The sequence below is a fragment of the Mus musculus genome, chromosome 1 (genome assembly GCF_000001635.26).
Source record: "Mus musculus strain C57BL/6J chromosome 1, GRCm38.p6 C57BL/6J".
Taxonomy (NCBI): domain Eukaryota; kingdom Metazoa; phylum Chordata; class Mammalia; order Rodentia; family Muridae; genus Mus; species Mus musculus.
In genome coordinates, this window is record NC_000067.6 from 169,945,252 (window position 1) to 169,969,261 (window position 24,010).

At 43.9% G+C, this 24,010-nt stretch overlaps 1 protein-coding gene across 4 annotated transcripts; it reads right to left on the minus strand.

Annotated features, from left to right (window-relative positions):
• Positions 1–4,283: 4,283 nt before the first annotated feature.
• Positions 4,284–23,991, minus strand: Hsd17b7 (hydroxysteroid (17-beta) dehydrogenase 7). 4 transcript variants are annotated; one of them, NM_010476.3, is made up of 9 exons: positions 23,847–23,954; positions 21,979–22,182; positions 20,436–20,528; positions 19,140–19,254; positions 15,754–15,948; positions 14,436–14,540; positions 14,172–14,228; positions 10,684–10,782; positions 4,286–7,883 (listed from the first exon to the last, which is right to left on the minus strand). In NM_010476.3, the coding sequence occupies exons 1-9, from the start codon at positions 23,879–23,881 to the stop codon at positions 7,782–7,784; spliced, it is 1,005 nt and encodes a 334-aa protein (NP_034606.3). In that variant the 5' UTR covers positions 23,882–23,954; the 3' UTR covers positions 4,286–7,781. The 4 variants fall into 4 exon arrangements, with proteins under 4 accessions (XP_006496730.1, NP_034606.3, XP_011237060.1 ...); XM_011238758.2 differs by lacking the exon at positions 4,286–7,883 and adding an exon at positions 9,678–10,623 and having other exon boundaries at positions 10,658–10,782; positions 23,847–23,990; XM_006496667.3 differs by lacking the exon at positions 14,172–14,228 and having other exon boundaries at positions 4,284–7,883; positions 23,847–23,989.
• Positions 23,992–24,010: the final 19 nt, after the last annotated feature.

A 24,010-nucleotide genomic window follows, 5' to 3' on the forward strand; every position in this document is an offset into this window, starting at 1 on the left:
CATGTCACATTGTCCCTTCTGAGACACATGACAACCCCTGACCTCAGAACAGTACATACATGAAGGAGCATTCTTAGGAAATCACCAAGAGGATATGATATATGGGAATGACACAGAAGCCATCAGACCCAGTCAGGAGTGAGACTACCAGCAGAAAACATCCACATGCAAATGAGAGGTTAAAAAGGGAACCCTGACAAACACTGTCTTAATTAGGATCCCTATTGCTGTGATGAAGCACCAGAACCTTGAAGAGGAAAGGGTTTAGACAGCTTTTGCTTCCACATCACTGTTCCTCATCTCAGGAAGTTAGGACAGGGACTCAGGCAGGGACCTGGAAGCAGCCGCTGAAGCAGAGGCCATGAAGGGATGCTGCTTACTGGCTTGCTTCCCATGGTTTGCTCAGCCTGCTTTCTTATAGAACCCAGGACCACCAGCTCAGGAGTGCCCCTACCACAACGGACTGCCTCCTGCCCCCATCAGTCATCAATTAAGAAAATGCCTTACAGGCTTGCCTACAGCCCAGTCTACTAGAAGCACTTTTCCAATTCAGGTTCCCTTCTCTCAAATGACTTTTATTTTTGTCAAGTTGATGTAAAATTATCCAGAATACACATATACAAGGATTGGACCTCATCTCACAGGAGGCTGAAGACCAGCTCCCAGGCCTGTTGAGGTTGACTTTGTCTAAGATAAATCTGGGACAAGGGAAGAGTGTACTGATAGTTTAGGCAGGCTTCAATTTTTTTTTCCAGATCACATTAGTGACATGAAAAGAAAACACAGCAACTTTAGCCTGCTTGGAATGAATTCCACCCAAGCATCAAGAGGTCTGATGCTCTAGGTCTACTTCCCCTATTCACAATAGCCAAGTCAGTTACACACCACGGTGGGTTGGAGGGAGGGAGGGAGCAGTGCAGGTTTTCGGTGGAAGATAAGTGTGAGTTCAGTTTCCTAGGAGAATGGGGGTGCTTCTGCCGGGTCCCTGGGCAAGGTTTGTGTGGCTCTGTACTGTTGGCCAGGGCAGGGGAGTTGGAAGAAGCTTCATCTGCATACTCAGGGTCTGTAGGGTGATAGTGATGTGCAGACAAGGATTGAAGCCTCATAACCATCAGGGTAATAAATCTTCTTGCTATGGTTGATTGGGGGGGGGGGCGCTTTCTGGTGCCAGGTTTGGAATGGGGAAGGCTCCTGCTGTTCTCATATTTGAGGTATCTGTGGTTGAAGCTTCCGCAACCCGTCCTCCTTAACCCTGGGCCATTATGGGTCCCACAGAAATCTGGATGTGGAGTGGGCCAAGCCCTGAGTTCTGTGTTTGGGACAGTTTGTATCTCTCACATGTCATGGGATAGAGCTGGGTGTGGACACGGGGCACCAACGGCACCATCATAGAAGAAGAAAGAAATTAAAACTGTTTGAATGGGCTTAGGAGAAATGAAGGGAGTTACGGTGGCAAAGGCAAGATTGTACAGTATAACTGTACAAGATGGAATGGCTCAGTTGCTACTTTCTGACAGAAAATGGGCTTAGAAGAATCTTCCTCCCTTGGGGGCCCTGTGATCCATCCAATAGTTGACTGTGAGCATCCACTTCTGTGTTTGCTAGGGGGACTTTTGGGATAGCATTGGAAATGTAATTGAGGAAAATACGTAATAAAAAAAAAAAACTTCCTCCCAGTGAAGCAAAGCACCTTACTCATCATATATGATTGCTTCTGTATGTTTTCTGTATGTTAAACTGCCCACCGGGGTGTGTGTAGACAGAAAGCCAAAAATGCCACCTATGCTGAAAAACCCAAGGTTTTCTTTCTTCCCTCTCCCTTTACAACCTATTTTCTTCTCTCTAGTTACTGCAGAGTCGTCCCCAAAAGGGATTTTGTAATTGTAACAAGCAGAGCCTCAAGTTTGCATTTAAATGATGGCTATAAGGATTCATGGTTTGCAGTTTTTATAGACTTGGGGTGCAAGGTTAGTGTTACATGAAGTGTGTAGCCTGCTCATCCTATAAGGTCTTTATAGAACAGATCCTGAGAGAACTGGGGTTGGATCAATTCACTCAAATTCCCAAGGGAGCGACAATGGTGTGATTGCAGTATGAGAACAGCTTTGATGCTATAGAGAGCATCCCCAGGCAGCTGAAGATACGGCTTAAAGTAGACAGGCAAAGACAACAGAGAGTAAGATGGCTGGACACAAGGAGATCAGCTGAGATCTACCTGACCAGCAGACTATGACACAGGAGACAACCAAGTCAAGCCTGTGGCCATCACTCCAGAATCATTACTAGGGCTTGCGTCTGGAGATACACCAGGTAGAATTCTGAGTTGTCCCAAGATGGGCATGGTGGGGACAGAGTTCAGCTGGATGGATCCTCCACTCTTCCCTTAAGTCACTCCAGTGAGTGTCATCAACATGGTGCACATGAAACCCGACTCCTCGACCATTCAACCTACTCACAAGCATCAGTTTCGCAAGTATGAATCCATGGGCCTCTGACCCCAAGCCCTTGACCACAGCTCAGCCATCCCTCGGTGGTACCTCAGGACAGTAAGTAGTCTGGGTGTAGCCCTGTAAGCACCGGAAGACTACCTGGCCCAGAAGCCACAGAGTAAGGGTGACCTCTGCTGGCTGTGAGTGACCACAGGAACCTGCTACCTGAACTGTTCCATAAGCCCCACCACCACTTAGCCACGTACACAGGTCCAGTGTCTTATGTGGATCTGTTTTCAGAGCTGTCAGTCTGACTGTCTGTCCATGTTTTTGGTAGGCTAGATTTTAAATTATCTCCATTTGATCCTCTTTACTCTGAATATAAAAATCTGGAGGCAGTCACAAGTTACTCAGTTTCCGATATCTCCTTTGCTTTTCTGCCTTTACACTGAGCACTTAACAATGCAGTCTCCCCTGGTCCCTGTTGTTGTTTTTCTGCCCCTGGTTGTTCCACTTTAGGCATATATTTCCTGGTCGTAATTAACTCAACGCCATACAAGTCTCCCAGAGGAACAAAGTAAGCTAAAGATTAGATGTGGCTATATCAAAACTCTTTATAAAGTGCACGTGAGACCTTCCATAAGGACAGGTTTTATAGATGAAGTGAGGAAAATAAGACTTATGATACGGTTGGGGAGATAAACCAGCCCAGTGTCCACCACACAGAGTGCGTGTGAGGGTCACCAGGCTATTTAGTAAATCTACTCCCAGCCTCCTGGGAAGTTATGCACCCTGCCCTGTGAAGGAACAATGCTGTGTGCTCAACATTCCAGGGTCCCCTAGTGCCGTGGTTCTCAACCTGTGGGTCATGACCTCTTCGGGGCTGCACGACCTTTTCATCGGGGACCCCTTATGACATCTGCCTATCAGATATTTACATTATGATTCATGACAGTAGCAAAGTTACAGCTTTGATGTAACAACAAAAATAATGTTATGGTTGGGGTCATTGCAATTAGGAACTGTAGTAAAGAGTGGAAGGGTTTGGACGGTTGGGACCCCCTGCCCTGGTGCTTGTCTGTGAACACACCAAGACCTCCCTGCCTTCTACAGCATCTGGTTTTATTCATTTCACCCACAGTCTGCCTCATCCCTTTTTAAGACTGCTACCTTTAGTGTATTTTATGGAAATGCCATCATTCTTTGCGCAATACCCTAGAGACTGGATAAACATGCTTACATTCTTTATGTTCTCCTGCTGCTGCCGGACAATGATGCGACAATGAACGTTGTTACAGTGGTCTGAAATCCCTGGCCTGCAATTTCAAGGCCCAAACAGCTTAGGAAACTGAACGTCTTTTCAAAATATTTAGCATACTCCTTGGCACTAAGCCTATCCAAGCTGGGAGGAGGCTGTTTATAGTTCTTATGCTGCTTTAATGTGAATTCGTGCGTCTTTTTTGCTGACATGCAACTGGCTTTGATTATAGGTTGTTGCCCCAACTCCCTCTAGGGCTGTTACCAACCATACTGTATTGTGTGCACCAGCTTATCTTTCCAAAGAACAAGCAACTTTCATTTTCAAAGCATATTTAGCACCAAGAGTTTCCAACAGGTGACAATAACCCTGTCACAGTGTATGTATTCGAGACCTATCTTTAGGGCAAATTGAGAAACGCTGACTTGCTAAAGGCACGTGTGCTTGAAACTTGTGATAGATGCTGTCAATGTGTTCTTCAAGAGTAACGACAGTCTCAGTAAACGCTAGCTTGGCATTCTGAACAGAATTCCAAATTAAGATACAGTGTAGCTTTTTATAAATGTGGCATAATAAAAATTAACTGAGTCTAAAACCAAGATAGCATGATAATTTTATTCAAATAGATGCTTGTTCAATCAACTGTTCATACATTCATCAAGAGCCCAGGAAATGGCAAGCACTGGTCAAACACTAGAAATATAGCCAGAAACAACCATGGAAGGTCTTGGCCCTGATCCTTTGGAAAAGTAAAGGACAATAAACATGAGAAATGAGCACAAGTGTTAGATAAATAAATGATTTTTAGGCAAAAGCTTCATTCTTTATTATATAGATAATAATATCTCTTCTTACCAAAGGTGAAAAATCAAACAAGAAATAGTAAGAGACATAAATACACAGCTTGACAGAAAAATAGGTAATTTTTTTTTAAAGCACCCTCTATCAATACAAGGAAGACAAGTTACTTAGCGCTGGTATACGTTTCTGAGAGCGGCAGCTTCAAATGTGGCTAGGAGCCTACAGAAGCAATGAAGCTATGCACTCGGGGCTCTTAAGTGCTGAGCCATCTCTTCAGACCTCAAATAAATATTTTGGTTTTTTTTTTTACAAAGTAAATAAGGATGATAGAACCCGAGGGATATGATGAAATTTTAGATTAAATAACTATCGAAGACCTTATTGAGGACTGAAGAAAACAAAACTGGAACAAAACAAACCAACCGAACAAAAGCCTCAGTTGACAAGTACCACAGCAGCATTCCAGCAGCATTCCAGCAGCATTCCAGCCTAGGGAATCAACTACAGAAAGAAGATGAGCCCCAAGGCCCTGAATTCAATACGCCCAAGCATGCAAAATAAATACATGAAAATAAATTAAGAATAACGTGAACCAAAATTTTAAAATTAAAACCAGAAATGGTCATAGAACAAGAAAAACGGACTGAGCACAGGAAAGAAACAGAAGGGTAAAACCACAAGAGAAATGAAGCCGGTGTAAAGGTGAGAAATACTGCTTCTAACAGAGCACTGCGGCCCTCCCACACAACACCTGCCTGAAGGCACCCGTGAACTCCGCACAAAACACAAAGGGAACAACAAGAGTGTTCCAAGGAGGAGATACGAGCTGGTGTGGTGTGAAGAAAAATTCACAGAACACTCATTCAAGCACAACAGATCCTGTACAATAAATAAAAGTCAAGAAATGCAATGCAGAAATAGGACTTAATATACCCTGACTATATTAACATCAAACTATGAAATCCCAACAGACTACACCTAGAAGCCAGTTCCAACTTTTAAAAGATTTATTCTTATGTGTTTTGTCTGCACAGATGCCTGGGCATCGGATGCACTTGTGGTACCCACCGAGGCCAGAAGAGGGCATCAGATCCCCTAGAACTGAAGTTAGAGATGTTTGTGAGCCACCACATGGTCCTAGGAATCAAACCTGGGTCCTTTGAAAGAGTAGCCAGTAGCCGGGCAGTGGTAGTGCATGCTTTTAGTCCCAGCACTTGGGAGGCAGAGGCAGGTGATTTTCTGAGTTCAAGGCCAGCCTGGTCTACAGAGTGCGTTCCAGGGCAGGCAGCCAGTGCTCTCAACCACTAAGTCATCTTCCCAGCCAGTATCAATCTTTTAAATCTCTAAAAATATGAGCATTGAATATTGCTTAATAATTCATAAAAGGAAACCTCAACATAAATTAATATAATGCCGGACAATGTCGGCACATGTGGGATGAGAATAGCATCTAGATAATTAAATGCTTATAAGTAAATGCTTATAGCAACAATTAAGAAAGATTTCCAAATATGGAACCTAAGTTTTAACTCAAGGAACTAGAAAAGTTTTACTTTAAGTCAAAGAAAACAAAAAGATAATTAAAACAAGTAGAGCTAATAATCTATATGGATAATATGTAAATAACTAGGAAAAAAATGAGGCAGAAACAAAGGTTCTTTGCAAATACCAGCAAACTGGAAAAGCTCCTGCCTTGCTGACCATGGGCAGATACTAGTATCAGGAATAAAACAGAGGGAATTCCCAATGAAGCCAGCAAAAAGTTAATAAAGACTTCTAAGAATAACTTGATGTTTATAACTTGACAACCCCAGAAAAGGGTGTTTTCTCCAAACTCACAAATAAGCAAAACCCAAGCTTTTTCTCAATCCACTCTCTCAAGGCAAGTTAAGGTTATGACTACCCAGCCGCAGGGACCCTAATCCTCCCCATACCACTGCAGAGCTCGGTACTGTCTCCTGGAAACAAGCACATGGGGAAGAGAAGGGGCCATCCTTCAGAAGGGCGGTGGCCTGCAGTGTCTGGGCCTCAGCATGCTGGCTTATTGATCTCTAAGGAACCTGATTCTCTACCAAAATGAGGAATTCTCATGGTTCACACAGAACACGGATCCTCAGGCAAGGCCGCGAAGAACAGAACAGGGGGGTGACAGCTTTGCTTTGCAGATGAGAAACATGAGTTCCCCCTGAGATGGAGCCTTTGCCAAGTGGGGGCTCACTCAGGATGAAGAATGAAAAACCACCCCTTGCTTCCCAGAGACAGAGGAGGGGCCCGTGGGTGTGGACTCATTCTCCTCTGTATCTTTACAAAAGAAAACGTAGTCAACAAAATTAGAGACACTCTAACCAGAAAGTTTTCATACCACAAGTTGTAGGGAGATTATATTTATGTATCTATCACTTTCTTACTTTTGTTCAGAATTTTATCCCGAGAGATAGGATGCCTTTATGATAAAAATGTCTTGCCATCTCTAGCGTTCTGATACTCAGGGATGGCTCTTAAGATTTATGGAGAAAAGGTTTGAAAAACTCATCATCTGACACATAAAAGTCAACTCTTCTGCTTCTACTGTGTACCGGATGGCGTCCTAGCAGTTTGTCAGGGTTTTTAAAATTTTTTTTTTGAAACATGAATATTTTCTTTTGCTCTAAGTTTAATTCCAGTGAAATATGATCATGACAATAAGCTGTTCATAATGAATACATCTATAGTATAGATGTTATTAAAGACCGAAAATAATGCTTGTGGCCCAAACACATTCACACCTTTCTCTTGAATACCTTTCTCTTGAAAATGACTACATGGACGGACCATGAATGAATAAGATTAGCCAAAGCAGCATATGAAGGAGAATGTAAAGAGAGTAAAAGAGGGGATCGTGGAGGAAAAACAAGAAGTAGAAGTCCTACCCAGTGGCATTGCCCCTCCGTGCTGAGACTAAAAGAAGCTTCAGGCTGTACTGTGTCCCCATCACACAAGTCAAAACTACTGGGCTCTAGGAGGCAGAAAGCGATCCAAGGATGCACCGCAGGAAACCTCTAGCAGTTCCAACAGGACACTGCTCTGGAGGGGTAAGTAGTTGGTCCCTCTACTTTGCCAGTCCTTTCTCACATGTGTGTGCACGCCTGCAAAAATGTGCACACACACAGTCTTGGAGATCACTGTGAAAGGTAGGAGGAGAGATCGTCATGGCTTATGGTTTACTGCAAATGTGTATCACCCAGCGAGATGGAAAGCCACGTGTGCCATGGCGTACAGGAGGTGCCCACGGGGTGCCCTGAGGAACGCCTACATCAGCTCGGGTGATCCGATTTCTGAACGGTGGTCCTGACACGCTTTTCCAGCTCCAGTAAGACCTCATAGAATTTTTCAGCAGTGTCTTCATCTATGTCCATCTGGAAAACAAGCACAGATAAAGATGACTGCAAAAGAAAAAACAAAACACAGTGCACTGGCGCAAAGGGAGGCGCCCACGCGTGTAAGAGAACTGGACGCTAGGAAGGGGCAGGAAGGGGCAGCTGGGAAACACCTGAGGACGGAAATGCTCATGCAAACTGGCATCCGCCAAATCTCCTGCTGCTTGCTTTGGCAGAGAGATACACAATGTCTTTCCTAGTCTAACTCCTAACCCAACCATGAGGGAAACGGGGAGTGCGGGGAATCACATCTCAATTCCTGTCCACACTCACCCGCTTCCAAAGTGCTCCTATGTGCATGAAACTGGAGATCCTGTCTTATATCACTATTATGTTGTATTCTTGTTCTTCCTAGAGAAAATCTTACTTCAACCGAACACAAGAACTATAAACAGGATCTCTTTGTTTCCTAATCAACGAGGAGCCTGAACCTCAAAAACCGGGCTCTTCCTAAAGGCTAGGGGTTAAGGAAACCTTCAACATTTTGGAAGTAACATTTCTCCTCATTTGATTCTTTTCACTATTTGGACTGAGACTGCAGATGTCACAGATCTCTCTGTCCAAGCTCACCTTTATTGAAATGTATCCCAGGAAAAATCTTCATTCTGGTTAGATTCGTCCTCAGCCCCTCTGCCTCTCACGCCCCCCCCCAACTCCTCCCTGCCCGCAAGGCTTTCGTATCATTTTGGTTTGTGTTGTGGCACACTGGGTTTAACAGAGGTGGTCCACACATGCATGGGTGTGGCGGCCTGCTGCAGCGTGGCAGGCTTCTCAGTGGATACACAACTGAAGACAATGACTGCCCTCCAACCCCAAGATTAGCAGTCACTACTTCCCTCAACCCTTTAACAGAGGGCAAAGCTGATTTCCACAAATGAATCAAAGGCTAAAGTATTCTCTTCAATGTGCCTCACAGAATATTAATGAAATGCTTGGGTTTGTGGAATTAAACATTTTCTTCCCACTGATAGGTTAATTGTTCCCTGTAAGGTTATAAGTTTAAATAAACTCTAAAAGCCCCAAAGGGAGCTTAATAATTTATAACAGAGTTTCTAAACTGAATCACTTTTATATATTAAGGATTATAAATTAACACAAACTTGAGTTTTGTTTTGTTTTGTTTTTTTTAAAAAGATATGCAGGGCAGTGCGTATCTTCAATCCCAGTACTCAGGAGGCAGAGGCAGGCAGATCTCTGTGATCTGCCTCTGTAGGTGAACCTGGTATATAACTAGTCTGTGCTGATTAATTGCTTGTCATTTGACACAACTGTCATTTTGGAAGAGGTAACATGCATGAACTGAGAGAAATGCTCCCACCAGACTGGCCTGTGGCTCATTTTCTTGGTTGATGAGTGATGTGGGAGGACTCAGCTCAAGGTGGGCAGCTCCAGCCCCCCGGGATGACGCTCCTGGGGCTATCTATCAGGAAGCAAATGAACCAGCCAGTGGGAGCAAGCCAAAACGAAGCGCTCCTTCACGGCTTCTGCTTCGGTGCCAGGCTCCAGGTTCCCCTTTTGCATTCCGGCCCTAACTTTCCTCACTGATGGACTGTGATGTGGAAGTGTAACATGAAATAACCCCTTCCCACCCAAAGTTGCTTCTCTCCTGATGTTCTGCCACAGCAACGAAAACGTCCCTCACTAAGATTAGAGTTCCAGGCCAGCAAGAATGTTTTAGTGAGACCATGTCTTAAACAAAACAATTCATGCAGTGTTGAACAGTTTGTAAAACCCAGATCAACCACGTCATGTCTGTTTAACGGTTTTGATTTCCCAAAGCCGTTTCTGGGTTAATGCATGGTGATGAGCCAGCCCAGCCACGGTGCAGACGGCCAGGGAGCACCACGCAACTCCACCTGCTGAGGAAATGTTTCTCAAAAATGTCCTCAAGTCACTAGTAACCAACACAACACATTTTGAAAACTAGAAAAGGCTGGTTTTAGCGTCAGGTAGCATGGGAAGTGATATACCCATCTGGCGGTCACTGGACTCACCCTGCTGTCAAACTGACAGAGGTCACACACTTGCCCCAGTCTAGTTCTATTTTGCATCAATGCATCCTCGGTGAGCTGGGCAGAGAAAAACAGGATGCTATAATAAACCCTGCTCGTGACAAAGCTGCACCATGTTCTTGTAATCCCAGGTACATGCTCTTATCTCTCTCTACCCCACCTCTGTGCGATTCTATTTGATTTCTTTTTAGATCAGACTCCAAAAGACTCAATACAGATGTAATTTTCTCTATTCTATGCCTTGCCTCTTCAAAATAGCTGTCTGACAAAGCTGGCAATTATCTCAAACAGAATGTGCATTCAGAGAGAAGTTAAGATCACAGAGAAGTATTTGGTATTCTATACGACTTTATTTATTTATTAAAAGCCTCCACGTGAGACAGCATACGAGGGAAACAGGTATGCTCCTTCCCTGAAAAGCTTATATGCTGACAGGGGCACCCGAGAGTGAGTGTTCCACAGAACAGGTACAAGAAATCCCACCACAGGCATGGGGCCTGTTCTAAAGAGACAGAGAAGGCTGGGAAGAAACTGAGTTCTGATGGGTGACAGACATCAACAAGAACAAAGGTGAGAGAGGCTTAGCAGAAAGAAGATGCCCGGCACTCTGAGACAGGAGAAAGCTGAGAGTAATGAAATGGACCGTGATAAAGCCAGCATGAGGACTCGGATGCAGAAGCCAAGCAGATGGGTTTGTGAACATCACAGGCCGCATCCTGGCCTGTGATGCTGCACATCTCACTTGACAACATCAACGGATTATGTACCTTTTGGCCCGTGACGTAATTAGTCCCAAATCCCGAGGTGGCGCTCGCGTATTTGGTCAGAGGATTAAGAGACTCCGGTTTTTGGTGGAAGAGCCACACCTGGAAAGGAAGAGCGTGTCAGTGACATCTGTGACACTGCGCCTGCCCCAAGCAGGTAAGCTTTACCATCAGTACTCTGCAGGGCTCCCCAAAGAAACCTCGAAAGTCCTCTCAAAAAGCACTAGCCGATCTAAAGGCCTTTGGAAACCGCTATCATATTTTGAAGAGACACTGTAAATCAGCCTGCTCCACAGTAGACTTTGAGAGCTAATCTAAGCAGAGTAATAAAACGGAACAAAACAAAAACCAATTCTCACTTCGCCCATCTACTCCCTTAGTCCTCCTATGAGTCATGGGACTCACCCACAGGCTTAAGTTAATGTCATTCTTAGCACACAGCATAATAAAGCACAGGTCACTGGGACAATATTTTACCAGTAAGAAGATGCACATGATCAAAAGATGTGCATGATACAAAAAAGAAGTCTTCCTCTCTTTGCAATTTCGCAGCCGTCTCCGGGAGGAACCTACTGCTCTATCATGTGGTCAGGCAAAGAAATCTCTTCATTTAGTAACACATACCCTTCCTTCTCTCTTAAACGGGGGTATGCATGGCACATGGGAGTTTCCGCTTTAACATCAAACCTTCAGTTTCTCTTCTCAAACCTGTGGATACCGAGCTGTTTGGAAGAACAGAGCCCCATCGGGGCAGAAGCTGGAACTGGTATGTTCAACTTTTAATGAAAAAATGTATGCGGTAACCAAACCACGAGGGATGGTGAGTACATTTCACCACAGCCTGACTCCGTCTATAAAAGCGGTGCCAAAACCAGAAACTCTGCAGTGAAGGTTACGCGCCTTTAACACGTGACTACCCGCCAGAGAGTCCGCCACAGAAGCTGTGTAACACAGGCTCGGGCTCAGTTCCTTAAGCCATCACAGCTCTGCACCAAACATCCAAGACTTCCCTAATCTGAGCTGAGCTCTGAATTATAGATTTAGTTTGCACTTCTCTTAGCATCAGCAAGGTCAGGCATCTTTGCACACGGCGGAACCCGTTTAGAATCTTTGTGACTTATGCCTTTTACCTGCGATTCCAACAAGCGCTGTTTCCCCATTTGCTGGAGTTTGTGATTTACTAAGAAAATATTTACCTTTTGTGTAAGACAGATGTTTGTATTCTACTCTGTGCCTTGTTTATAGTGGAGTTTGGGATCATGCTAATTTTAATTTTCACTCTCTTAGAGATTCCACATTCTGACAAGGAAGCCTTCACATTCTGAAACTTCATATAATTTCCCTGTATTTTCTCCTAATACTTTTACATTTTAACTCTGACATATAGTTCTCTTCAATTATCTAGAACTTTATTTTAGTGAAAAACAGGAAATAAAGACCCTTTCTTTTATGCCCTTCTGGTGACGATATTGCTTGAAAAGCCCATCTTTTCCCTTTGTTTCTGGTCATTATCACAAACTAAATCTCTCTTCATGGGCCTTCTAAACTTTCTATTTTACTCCATTGAGCCATCACATTGTATTTGTTATGATTAAAATCATTTTTTGAAAACCCTGATCTGCTAAAATCTACCTAGTCCTCCATCACACCCTGCCTCCACTGGTTGCCTTTCTTTCTATTTTATATACAATAAAAACCTAGATGTGTGGAACAATGTTCAAAGCTTCCAAGCTAGGAACTGGAGAACTTGGATGTGAATAGGTAATATAATTCTGGCATCCTCATGGTTGGCCTGTGCCTTAGCTCAAGCTCATGCCTCCCTCGTGAGGAGACAAAACTGAGCTACCATCCTTCATCGTCCCTAGCAGCCTCTCCAGATGTGAGTGAGTCAGATGTCTGCGGTGATGTCTGCCTTTTATGCGTGTACACTTAGAAAATTATGCAAGGTCTCGATGGGTTTTAGCTTTTATTTTTGTTCTATTGGTGTTTTGCCTGCATGAATGTATATGCCTTAAAAAGGCATTAGAGCCCTTGGGAGCGGAGCTACAGATAGTTGTGAGCTGCCCTGTGGGGACTGGGAACTGAGCCTGGTTCTCAACAATGGCAGCAAGTACTGTGAGCCCCTCTTCTAAATACACCCCACACCACTGGTGCTCAATATACACCTAACGCCTAGACAAGACTTGCACACCAGATATGCAGAATGAGGAATCCCTAAAGCACCACATTAAAGGTCCTTCTATCTTGGCAGCTATACCAACACAGTCTAATCGCACCCGTTCCCACAATCACTGGGTGTCAGAAACTATTTGATTCTTTAATGTGTATCATTCCCTTCATGCTTCCCCCCCAAACTCAATTTGGTCAAGATTTAAAAAAAAAATAACGAGGCCTGGACACCACAGTTCTAGCCTGCAAGTTTCTAGGATAAAAGTCCTATCTCGGTGGATGGAGCACACCCTTCAAAACTAAGACAGCAGGGTTCCAATTCAATGGCATGGGGGAGGCAGGTTCTTGTATGAGAATCCTGATCCATCAGTAGAGCTTTGGGGCTGAGTTGAGAAATATGCAAAGACATTACGAGTGGCCCGAAGGAAACAGACGTATGGCTTCCGAGCAATGCCTGCCCCAGCAGAGGAAACACGGAGAGCCCAACTGTCAAGCGCCAGTAAAGGAAATCCTAGTGAGGCAGCTTGATTCTCTAATACCAAGAGCGGAAGGTGAATCTTTATGTTTTTTCTTTAGATTTATTATATGTATGTAAGTGCTTTGCTTGCATGTATGTCATCGTACCACATGTATTCCAGGTGCCTGTGGACGTCAGGAGAGGGTGTTGGATCTCCTGAAACTGGAGCTATGGATAGCTATGACCTGCTATGTGTGGGCTGAGAATCAAGCTGTATCATCTATAAGAACAAGCGAGCCACCCCTCCGGCTCCACGAAGAAAATCTTTTACATAAGACGACAAGTCTTGTTGCCCCTACTCTTACCCCTATCCCATGGGAAAGCATTCACTGGCTATCACCTTGCTTTGACTGACTCTGTAGTGTCCTGCCACTCCTCCTGCAGCTCCTGGTACATCTTGCTTCTATAGAGGTGTGCTCTCTAGAGTCACAGAGACCAGTGTCCCAGCAGGTGCTAAATGCTAAGCTTCTAACCTCGAGTTTGTAACACTATACCGAATTTTGTCTCAAATGGAATTTGCTTGTTCACGGAGCAATGGTTCTCAACCTTCTTTGTGTTGAGACCCTTTTATATAGTCCCTCCTATTGTGGTGACGCCCAATCATAAAACAATAATGTAAATATCTGTATTCTCCAATGGTCTAGTGACCCCTGTGAAAGGGTCATTCGACGCCAAAGGGGTCACAACCCACAGGCTGAGGAATTCTGTCTTACAACCTTGTCCCCTGACACTGCTCACTTTCATCAGTGAGCTTACCCTCCAATCACAAAGCCACTATACAGGCAATGAAACCCTAGTAACGTACCAGGGCCTCTGCTCCGTTGTACGGTGTCACAGTGAGCGCATTTACAAAAAAGCGAAGCTGATGAAAAGAAAACAACAACGTTATGTGGCCGTTTAGAGCCGCAACAGCAACAACAAATTTCAATCTAAGAAAGAAAATTTGCATTTATGATTACGGCACATCAAAACCCTTATGTCAAATGGCTGCCTGGTGCTTATGAGTTGAATTCTTCAATTTCATAACACCAGATTAAAAAAATAATAACAATAAGCGCTTGCCACTTACGAGCCACATTATGGGTAGGAGCAACGTCCAGATAAAGGGAGGCAAAATTCCATACGTCATATTGGTCATCACGACGCCTGGGCACATCACACTGGAATACAGACCCTGGGAGCACAGAGGAGAGTCACAGTAAGATTTTAATTTGATGCAAATTGACTTAAGTTCAGGGAGGCTTGTTAATAAAAGACACACACACATATGAGCCCGAAATCCAGGGAATGGCAAGTTTGGACTCTCAGTTGTCCTTGCTGCTTAGTAGGACCATGTAAGTCTAAAATCACTTACAGGGATCAGGATGCAAAAGTTAACAAGAACCGAAGCTCTAGCCCAAGTGGTACTGCACGAAGCCCAGGGCTTGATCCCCAGCCCCCAAAATACTAAAACAATAAAAATTTGTTTAAAAAAAAGTAAACCAAAAATTTGTTTAAAAAAAAAAAAAAAAAGTCATTACGAAGGCTTCAATTGTAATCCCCCAATGTAATCCTAAGGTTTTCCTTCCTGCGACACTGAGAAAGAAGAATCATGAGCCGAAAACAAAGCCTACATTTTACTTGACAATTGAAATGTAAAAAAAGAATAAAAATAAAAATCCCAGAGCTTTTTATGAAACATGGAACTAATTCAGCTTGAGCCTGCCCTCTGAAAGGAATGCTGAGAGGACCTGGAAACAGCTGTGGCAAATTCTAAAGATCTCAAGATGTTAGGAGGAAACTCATAGTTGGACTAACACTCTGACTCCAAGCGGTAAGAACAACCAGAAAATGCCAACGGGAAAGACAAGAATTCCAGTTAAGATTTTGGACCCGGGCAAGAGGTTCACTCAAAGCAGCAGTGACTCCAGGTGACGGTGGTCAGCAGGAGCCAGCATGACCGATAAGGGGCATCTTCTCATTTACATAAACATCCCGGCAATCTGTAAGCTCACAGAGACAGAGCTACGGAGCCTCATCACCACCTTCCACGAGGTTTAAACTACTGACTACCTTTTAGTCATCAGCACGACAGGCTGGGAGGTGTAAGGCTGAGTACATGCCACAACTTCTCAAAACGTGAGTGTTCTCATCTAAGAACTGGGATAGTGAGAGCCACTTAGCTGCAGTGGGGAAGACATTAAATGACACAGGCAGACAGAAGAGTAGATACAGTCAGTGGCTGTACTGGAGTTAACCAGTGTCTCTTAGCAGAGGATCATAGTTCTTCAAGAATGCAGAACAGTAAATAAATAAATAAATAAATAAAAGGATGGATGCTGCTTGTCTCTCCCCTAAGAAACAGCAACTCTGATGATTAACTTTGGCATCTCTGAGACAGGCCTTGCCTTCTGGTTGAAATTCCTGTTCAAAGCCACATTCAGGAGGTCGGTAGCATATTTGGAAGAGCTGTAGGGTTCCGGGCCTTTGGAGTGCTGGATGTCCTCCAGGCTGAAGTTAGCCTTCTTTGCATTGCGAGAGGACGTCCAGATGAGCTGAGAGGGGTTGTCCGCATGGCAGAGAAGTGGTTCCAGTTCCCGAATCTGAATGAAGAAGACGCAGAATAAAAGGTGTCATGATCTACCAGGGGCATGTGCTAACTTGTGTAAAACTTGTCTATGGACACCGGAATTCAACAAGTACACTCATGGGGATATGGTAGCAAGGAACGGGTTTACTATTGCAAGAGCAAGAAGCTAGAAGGGTTATAGGCAGCAAAGAGGAAGGGGTACAGACATTACGGTTTGTTCATGTTAGATCAACTACTTGTATGTATAAATATATATACACTCATGAGTTAGAATGCACACATTTATCTCCACGGTTTGCTGTCTGAAAGGGCCTAGAGCTATTAACGTCTAAGTAGAAACAAGAGCCCAGATCCTTATTTCTAATAACAGTTTATCTTGGTTCCCATCTTAAAATGAAATGAGAAAAGAAAGAAGAAATGGTATTATGGATAGTCATGTAAGCACATCTAATTACCATCCTATGTCGTATAGTGTATGTTACAGAGACTAGAGAGAGAAATGCCATTTTTAAATAAAACCCTTTGATGTATAAAGTATATAACCATGATTATGCATGAATATGGAATGAATTGAATTTTTAAAATGGACGAAAGAAGTTTTCCTGATGGAAAAATTCCAAAAAGTTTCTGTGGATAATCCACCCTTTAAAAAGGTGAAGCCCAACCCCCTCAGTGTGGCTCACACAGAGCAAAAGTCTTCTGAACACTACACTGTGGAGACCCAAGGACGACACCACAGTGGAGAAGCCTGACGAGTGACCTCAAGCCAGGTGATCAAGGTCACAGACTCTACAGTCGTCATCATCCAAGCCAGGATCTCGCTGTGCATCTCGGTGAGCTTGGAGCTCACTGTGTAGCACAGGCTAGCTCGGTGAGCTTGGAGCTCACTGTGTAGTAACAGGCTAGCTCAGTCTTCCTGCCTCCAACCCCAAGTGCTGGGATGATAAGCATAGCAATCTTGATGTGAGGTGATGAGACAGGCACTTTACCTCCACAGTCTTTCCAAAAACACTCTACAATCTCACTGTGAGACAAACATCAGAGAAATTAACCGAGAGCCAGTCTGGGAAATGCCAGGCTGAACTTTGATGCCCCGGAAATGAACTTTCAGGATCATCAAAACCACAACAAAGGGCCTAAGGAGCCTTGACTACTGAATGTAATGTGAGGCCCTGGATAGAATCCCAGAGCTAAGACTGAGACTTAATAAAACATGCAACTTTAGCACACACTATACTTAATAACTTATCAGTGCTGTATCGTTTATTTTTACAAGTGCACAGTACTGATAGAAAAATGCAGATAAGAGAAGACACTGCACACAGGATGGACAAGGACTCTCCGTGCCACCCTTGCACAAGTTTTATAAATATACAACTACCGAAAAACGTTAGTTCATTAGAGAAAACTCTACCACTAAAGCTTCCAGACATGGGCCACGCTGCAGTGGATAAATAAGACAACCCAAACAAGAAAACCCCACACACATGAGACTCAGTTACCCACTCCTAACCGGTACTACTTCAGGGATGTGCAACTCACATAAAGGATCCCCACTCTACAGTAACTCTTAGTGTCTGGTCATTGCTAGCCAGACTAGAAAGGGACCCATGTCTTCAGTCTGTGTTTTATGAAATTTGGTCAGATTCCTAAATGTAACTGAAGAAGGCGGCATTGCAATCATAGCTTTGGCATCCGTTTCTCTGCTACGTGGATTCTGAACCCCACGATGACGCTGTCTGCCTAGACAAAGTCACGCCAGGACACCTGTGACATCTGCCCCATGATCACAGCTCTATTTGCTTTCCTAACAACTTAACTTTGTAAACAGCAGATTCATCAAAACATAAGACAATTAATATTATTAATGAGTTAACTCATTACCACTTTGTTTTATTTTAGTCTTGTTTGCTTGTTCATTTGTTTGTTCGTTTGTTTGTTTGAGTTGAGAAAAGAGCTCCTCACACTGTAGCCCTGGATAGACCTAAGCTTGCAGCAGTCCTCCTATCTCAGCCTAAGAGTTGGGAGACAGGTGTGAGCCACCACACTTCTAAATAACTATCTTACTTAATACTTCAAAAAGGTAGCAAAGAAACGAGAGAAGATTCTAAGGAGATCAAGGACACATTAGATGATGGATTTCTCTATAAAGTTACTTAAGAAAAGATCAGATGAGAATCCTATTCTAACCTTGTATGTTAGTAGATCATTGTCAGTAAGAATGCGATACTACATGGCACAAAAACCGAATAGCATTAAAATTCAGACAATGAAATATGAATCTTCTACTCATTCCTAACATCCTGGTACCCAAGTTCATCAATGGCAACCAGTTCTCTGTTTCATTTTAATCCATGTAAAAACATATTACACACACACACACACACACACACACACATATATATATATATATATATCTTGTTTTTACCAATCAGAGTATACTATTCATATTATACTTCTCTATTTTTTCTTAAGAAGATACCTGAGGCCACCAGAAATAGTTATGTCACTCACTTCCTTTAATGATTGGTACATACTAGAGTTCCACATTCCGATTTTAATAAAGACACCCTAGGCCTCATTGGGGTCTAATTAAGAGACTTGGGATCAAAAATAAAAGAGATTAGAAATAACAAATACAGGTTCTACGCAAGCAAACAGCATCACATTTCTCCTAGCACCAGTAAACTATAATGCCATCATGGCTGGCCACTTACTTGCCATATTAAAGCCACCCCATGAGAGTGGGTCAGAAGCAACACCACAGAACACACTAGATAAGCCACACCATCTCATGATGACTCTTTTATATATTTCTAGAACTGTACATCCAAGTACGGAAGTACGGAGGCTTAAGAAGAAACCGTGATAACGAAAAGCCAACTAAGTATCAGTGTTTAATGACAGCACGCTTACTGTCCCAGGCTATGAGGTGCCAAGCCCTGTTTATAGAACTACTTAGAATAGAACTTGCTTTTTCTGCTGTTATTTTCTGTTGTTTTAAAGTGAGACTGTATGTCTGCCAATCTACCTCCTCCATGCTCTACGGAAGCAGCATTTTCAAAGGTCAGTGATCAGATGTAAAAACTTGATGATTTAATGCTAACCATAAACTAACGAGCCTCACAGCACAGTAAAATGTCTGTGCACACCTCAGGATCACAGCAATAAAGTATGGAATTAGTATGACCCCAGACTTTTTACCAGAATAAAGTGGCCAAAGAGATTGGTTTCAAACACCTCCTGCAACCCGTCGGCAGTGACCGAGTCATTCTGGGTCAAAATTCCTTCCGCTGTGGTGAACATATGAATCACATTTCTGAAACAACAGAAGACAGTAGTGTGACTTTTTAAAGCTCCTTGAATTGAAAATAACCAAAGATGTCACACACACTCTTTGATTCTATAATGAGAAAATACCAATTTCTTGGACATTTGTATTAAATGAGATATCAAATACTTCTTTCACCCAAATTCACAGGAATACTTCCCATGCTTGCCTGCCCTGACTACCCAGTCAGATTAGAGGCAAACTATTCTTAGGCAATCGTAGCTATGCTGATGAGAAAAAAGTCTTCACTCATACTGAGTGTGTTTAAGTACTGGAAAAGTCAACCAGGTTGTCTTTTTCACTAGGAATTCTAAGAGCATCAAACACATTAACAGACTGCCCTGCTGGGATGTCAGCCTAATAGTGGGATGCATGTGTGTTGTGTTTTGTTTTCATGGAGGAAAAGTAAAGAGAAAATGTGCAGGTCGCCTGCATCAAAAATCTCTATGAATTAATGCACTGGGTTGCAAACACACATATTTCTAAGTCTGGCTTGTGGTTAGATAGCTTTGAACGCCACTATACTCCGTGTATACTGGGACTCTCTCAGGCAGACATTAGTCCCCTGCATTCTCTCAACTCACTAGTCAGAGTTCCTGACACACAGCCGGGCATCTTGTAGTGCAGCCTCATCAGAGGCTGGTGGCTCTCTAAGCATGCCGCCTCATCTAGAAGGGTTCCGAGACCAGCACACTCAGCCATTTCAACACGAACCATCTGATGATATGGAATGTTCCAGAAGCTCGACCACCATGAAAACCATGGCCACGGGCAGTGCTCCCTACAAAACCAAGTACTTGACTTGCCTGCTGTGGTACCAACTCCTCCTTCCTGTTTATCTACATCCTTCCCAGCATCCCCCAGCTCAACATACACACCAAAAGCAAAGCCAGGGCAACAAAATGAACACCTCTCTTGCACTCAGCCTCACCTACAACAGTGGTTCTCATCCTTCCCAATGCTGTGACCCTCTAGTACAGTTCCTCAGGTTACTTCATTGCTACTTCCTCGCTGTAACTTTGCTACTGTTATGAATCATAATGTAAGTATCTGGTAGGCAGAATATCTGATACGTGACCCGCTTCTGAAAGGGTAACATGCCCCTCCCCACAAGGAGTCTCTACCCACAGGATTAGAACCACTGATCTGATCTAGACTGTGGAAATTACCTTGAAAAGATGCCGCAGAAAAATGCCTTGAGGTTGAATTGTGGATTAGGCAGGATTCCAGCATTCAGATATAAGTAGTCTAATCTTTGAAACCTGCGAGTAAAATACCAAAAATGGCACTGTTAGAAAAGATGAAACAAAACTGTACTCCACACTATAACACAGAAGGCCTGAGGACAGAAAAACCCTTTCCAAACCAATGAAGATGGCCACAATGTAAACCTGGCATTACAATGGCTCTTCCTCGGCAGTGTCTCGAGCCACAGCGGACACCTGAGTATCTTGGCTCAGGGTGGTTCCAAAGGGCTTTGAAGTTAAATCTCTAGACAGAAATCCAACTGCAGCCCCCCAACCAAGCACGGGAGACCCCTCAAGCAAACCCATCTTCCTCCTGATCTATTTTACCAGTTCATATCCTCCAAAGCTGGCAAGTTAAAGTCACATAATGCCCAGCAGGTCTGCCGTGACCTATCAGTGCTGAAATCTGGATGACCAGGAATCTACCAACACAGAAGACCCAAGTGGAAACCACGCAGCGGAGCTCATGGCTGGAGACTACGTATCATAAACTGATTAAAGGTTGCGCTCTCACATACCCTAAAACCGTAAATGCCCTGGGGGGATTAGGCTTGCTTCAGAATATGTGTCATGGAGGAGTTGAGAAATGCAACCGTGAGTGAGCTTTTTTTCAGTTTTAAAACTTCATAGGCCTTAATGTACGCACACCCCTTAGGAAGTGGGGTCCAGGCAGGCGGTACCTGCTCCCGTGACACTCAGGCAACACTCATGCTCAGAGTGTCGCCCAGAATCTCAGGCACCACATCCTGTCTGCTTTGTGACCCAGGACAGAGCCACAGCTGATAAAACCAGACCTTGAAATATATTTGGTTGCCAATATGGATAATGAATCAGTACTTCTTGGTCATACAACAACCATATGGTTGAAATTATTAAAATGGCTACTTTAAGTAGTGACATTGTTGCTGCTTTAGCTACTATGTGTCATGCAGGTAAAGCCAGATTAGTTATCGCATTATCTACTTTACAAACTTTAGTAATAACACGTTATTTTGCTAGGCATGAAGAAGCAATGCTTAGTAAAGTGTGGATATTAAGCTCTGGCTTCAATCAAGCAGCATAATTAATATATTCAAAATTGAAAGGATTGCCGTAGTATCTCTCTCTGGATAAAACAGCATCACCATTTTGAATGCGTTCTAACAGGACGGAGAATACAGCAGAATACAGATCTAGTGTCCGACACAACAGTTCTTTTGCCAACTGGAAAGGGTAAATCCAAGTTCTCAGGGCTCGAATGTCATCACTATGTCAGACTCCCTCAGCACAACTTGTTCTATATATACTATATCCATTACCTTCCCATGTTTCCCTGACCTGTCCAGTTTGATTAAATGCCATGCTATACTACCACACAGGAAAGAAGAGTCCTTTTAAGCTATGCCCATTACCTTTGAATGTTTTCCTGCCCTTTCTCATTTGATTAATTTTATGACAGACAGCAATCTATGACAAAGAGACATACTTTTGCTTGACTTCCTCTGCACCCCGGACCACCGACTGCAGGCTGCTGACATCCATCTGCACGATGCTGACTTCGGCGGAGGGGTGAGAGGCCAGCAGGGTATCTCGAACAGCTCTTGCTTTGCTCAGGTTCCTACACGCCAAACACAGGTGGAGGTCATCGTCTTCTGCCAGCAGTCGACCGCAAAGGGCTAGCCCAATGCCACTGAAGGGAGAATTCAGGCACAAGCATGAGCTCATTGAAATGGTGTTAAATGAAGGCAGTTCTCTCTGGTTCAGAAACTTGACAGTGTCAATATGAGCTCCAATGAGAAATCCAAGCAGATAGAAAATACCCAAACATTATGTGAAGAAGGAATCTCCCGATTAGCCATGTTGATAAGCAACATCCAGTTGTTCCCCTCTAATATGGTTCAATGACACAGTGAGTGAGGGTTGGAGCACCTGTTAGGGTGTGATTTAATATATCTCTAGCAAATACTTTAAGGGGGGCCGTATTAGTTGTTTACCGTGTCCCCATTTTCTTGTGGTGCCTTGGTCCCGCAAAGGCAAGGGTTCTCACCACTTCTTGGTACTGTTGCTATTAGGAAAACTGTAAATCGCAGTAAGTGAACCAACCGGTGAGGTTTTGGTTTGGGTTTTTGTTTTTTGGGGTTTTTTTTTTGCTTTGTTTTGTTTTGTTTTCAGGAGAATACACAGTAGCACAGCTTGAAGTTAAATCCCTGTCAACTACTAAGTCACAGCAGAATAGCCAAGAGTTTAAAAAAAAAAAAAGCCCTCAATACAAGTAGACAGAAAGCAGAATCAGCAAGCAGATAGAGCCGAAGACAAAGAAGCAGGAAAGAGCAGAGCTAGGAGGCTTCAGATGCACTGGGTCACAAAGAGTGATATGAAGGTCGCAGCAGATGGGGCCCACTGCTGGTAGCGAGGCCATTCTGGGTAACAGTAAGTTCTCATGCAGACTGCCAGCAAAGGGAGCTCCAAAGTGAGTCTGGAATCCACAGAATCTGGCGGCCCTGCCAGCAAAGTACCAAGCAGATACCGGCCTATTCATCCTTACTTTAAATACCAACTTTAGTATAAGTTGCACACACCACAGTATATCAAAATCACACCAATTCAGGTCTGACTTCTACAGGCACTTTCCACTCGAGAACGGCCAAAACCCAGCTGACCTAAAGGAGAGCGCACACTAACAAAAAGCCCAAGACAGACCCCTCCACTGGTTTAGTTAATATAGATGTGATTGGGTCACTGAAACAGGCTTAAGTGGCATTTAACAAATCCTGTATTAATTCCTCAAAAAATAGCAATGTAACCAATTGGGGGTAGGAGGGGAGTTGGTTGGGTCCATCCTCCACACATTCTTCATCAACAAATGATAAGTAGGTCAAGGGTCAAATGGGCAAGCCTGGAATAACTTTGCTGGCATCTGCATCAGGATAAGCCTTAGTTGCTAGACTGGTCGTTCTGTAGGTTCCTGGAAAGAGTATATGAAAACATGCTGCAGGAGTGAAATTTCCTCATTGTCCTAAAGTTCATGGATGCTGACATTTAAACACCCCGAGTGTTTAGGTTTAAAGTGAACTGTGGGCACCTACAATTAACTACTCTCGGAGACTGACGGTCCCTAGAGAACAACTGTCCAGCATCACTGCCAGGCTGACCAGTCACTGGCGGTTTAGCTTTCCTTTCCACTGTCATGTTTAATTCAAAGCGCCAGCCACCGAGCACCGAGCACCAAGCGAGGCAGGCATGACCACACCTCTTGGAAAGCCAGGGAACGGGGTCTCTGCGGACCCCATCGAAGTGAATCACCGACCTGCGCTTCCCCCCGCATAGACTCCGGGGTTCCATAGGAGGTCTCACCTGCTCGCCCCGGTGATCAAAACCACCTTCCGCATCTTCCACGCCCTGCACCGAAGTAGAACTGCACCGGGGTTCTCTTAGCCTGAACCTTGATCCGTGACCACGCGCACCTCGACCAATCAAGGCTCGGCCCGGCTCCACCTCTCCTGCGTCATCCGGTCCGC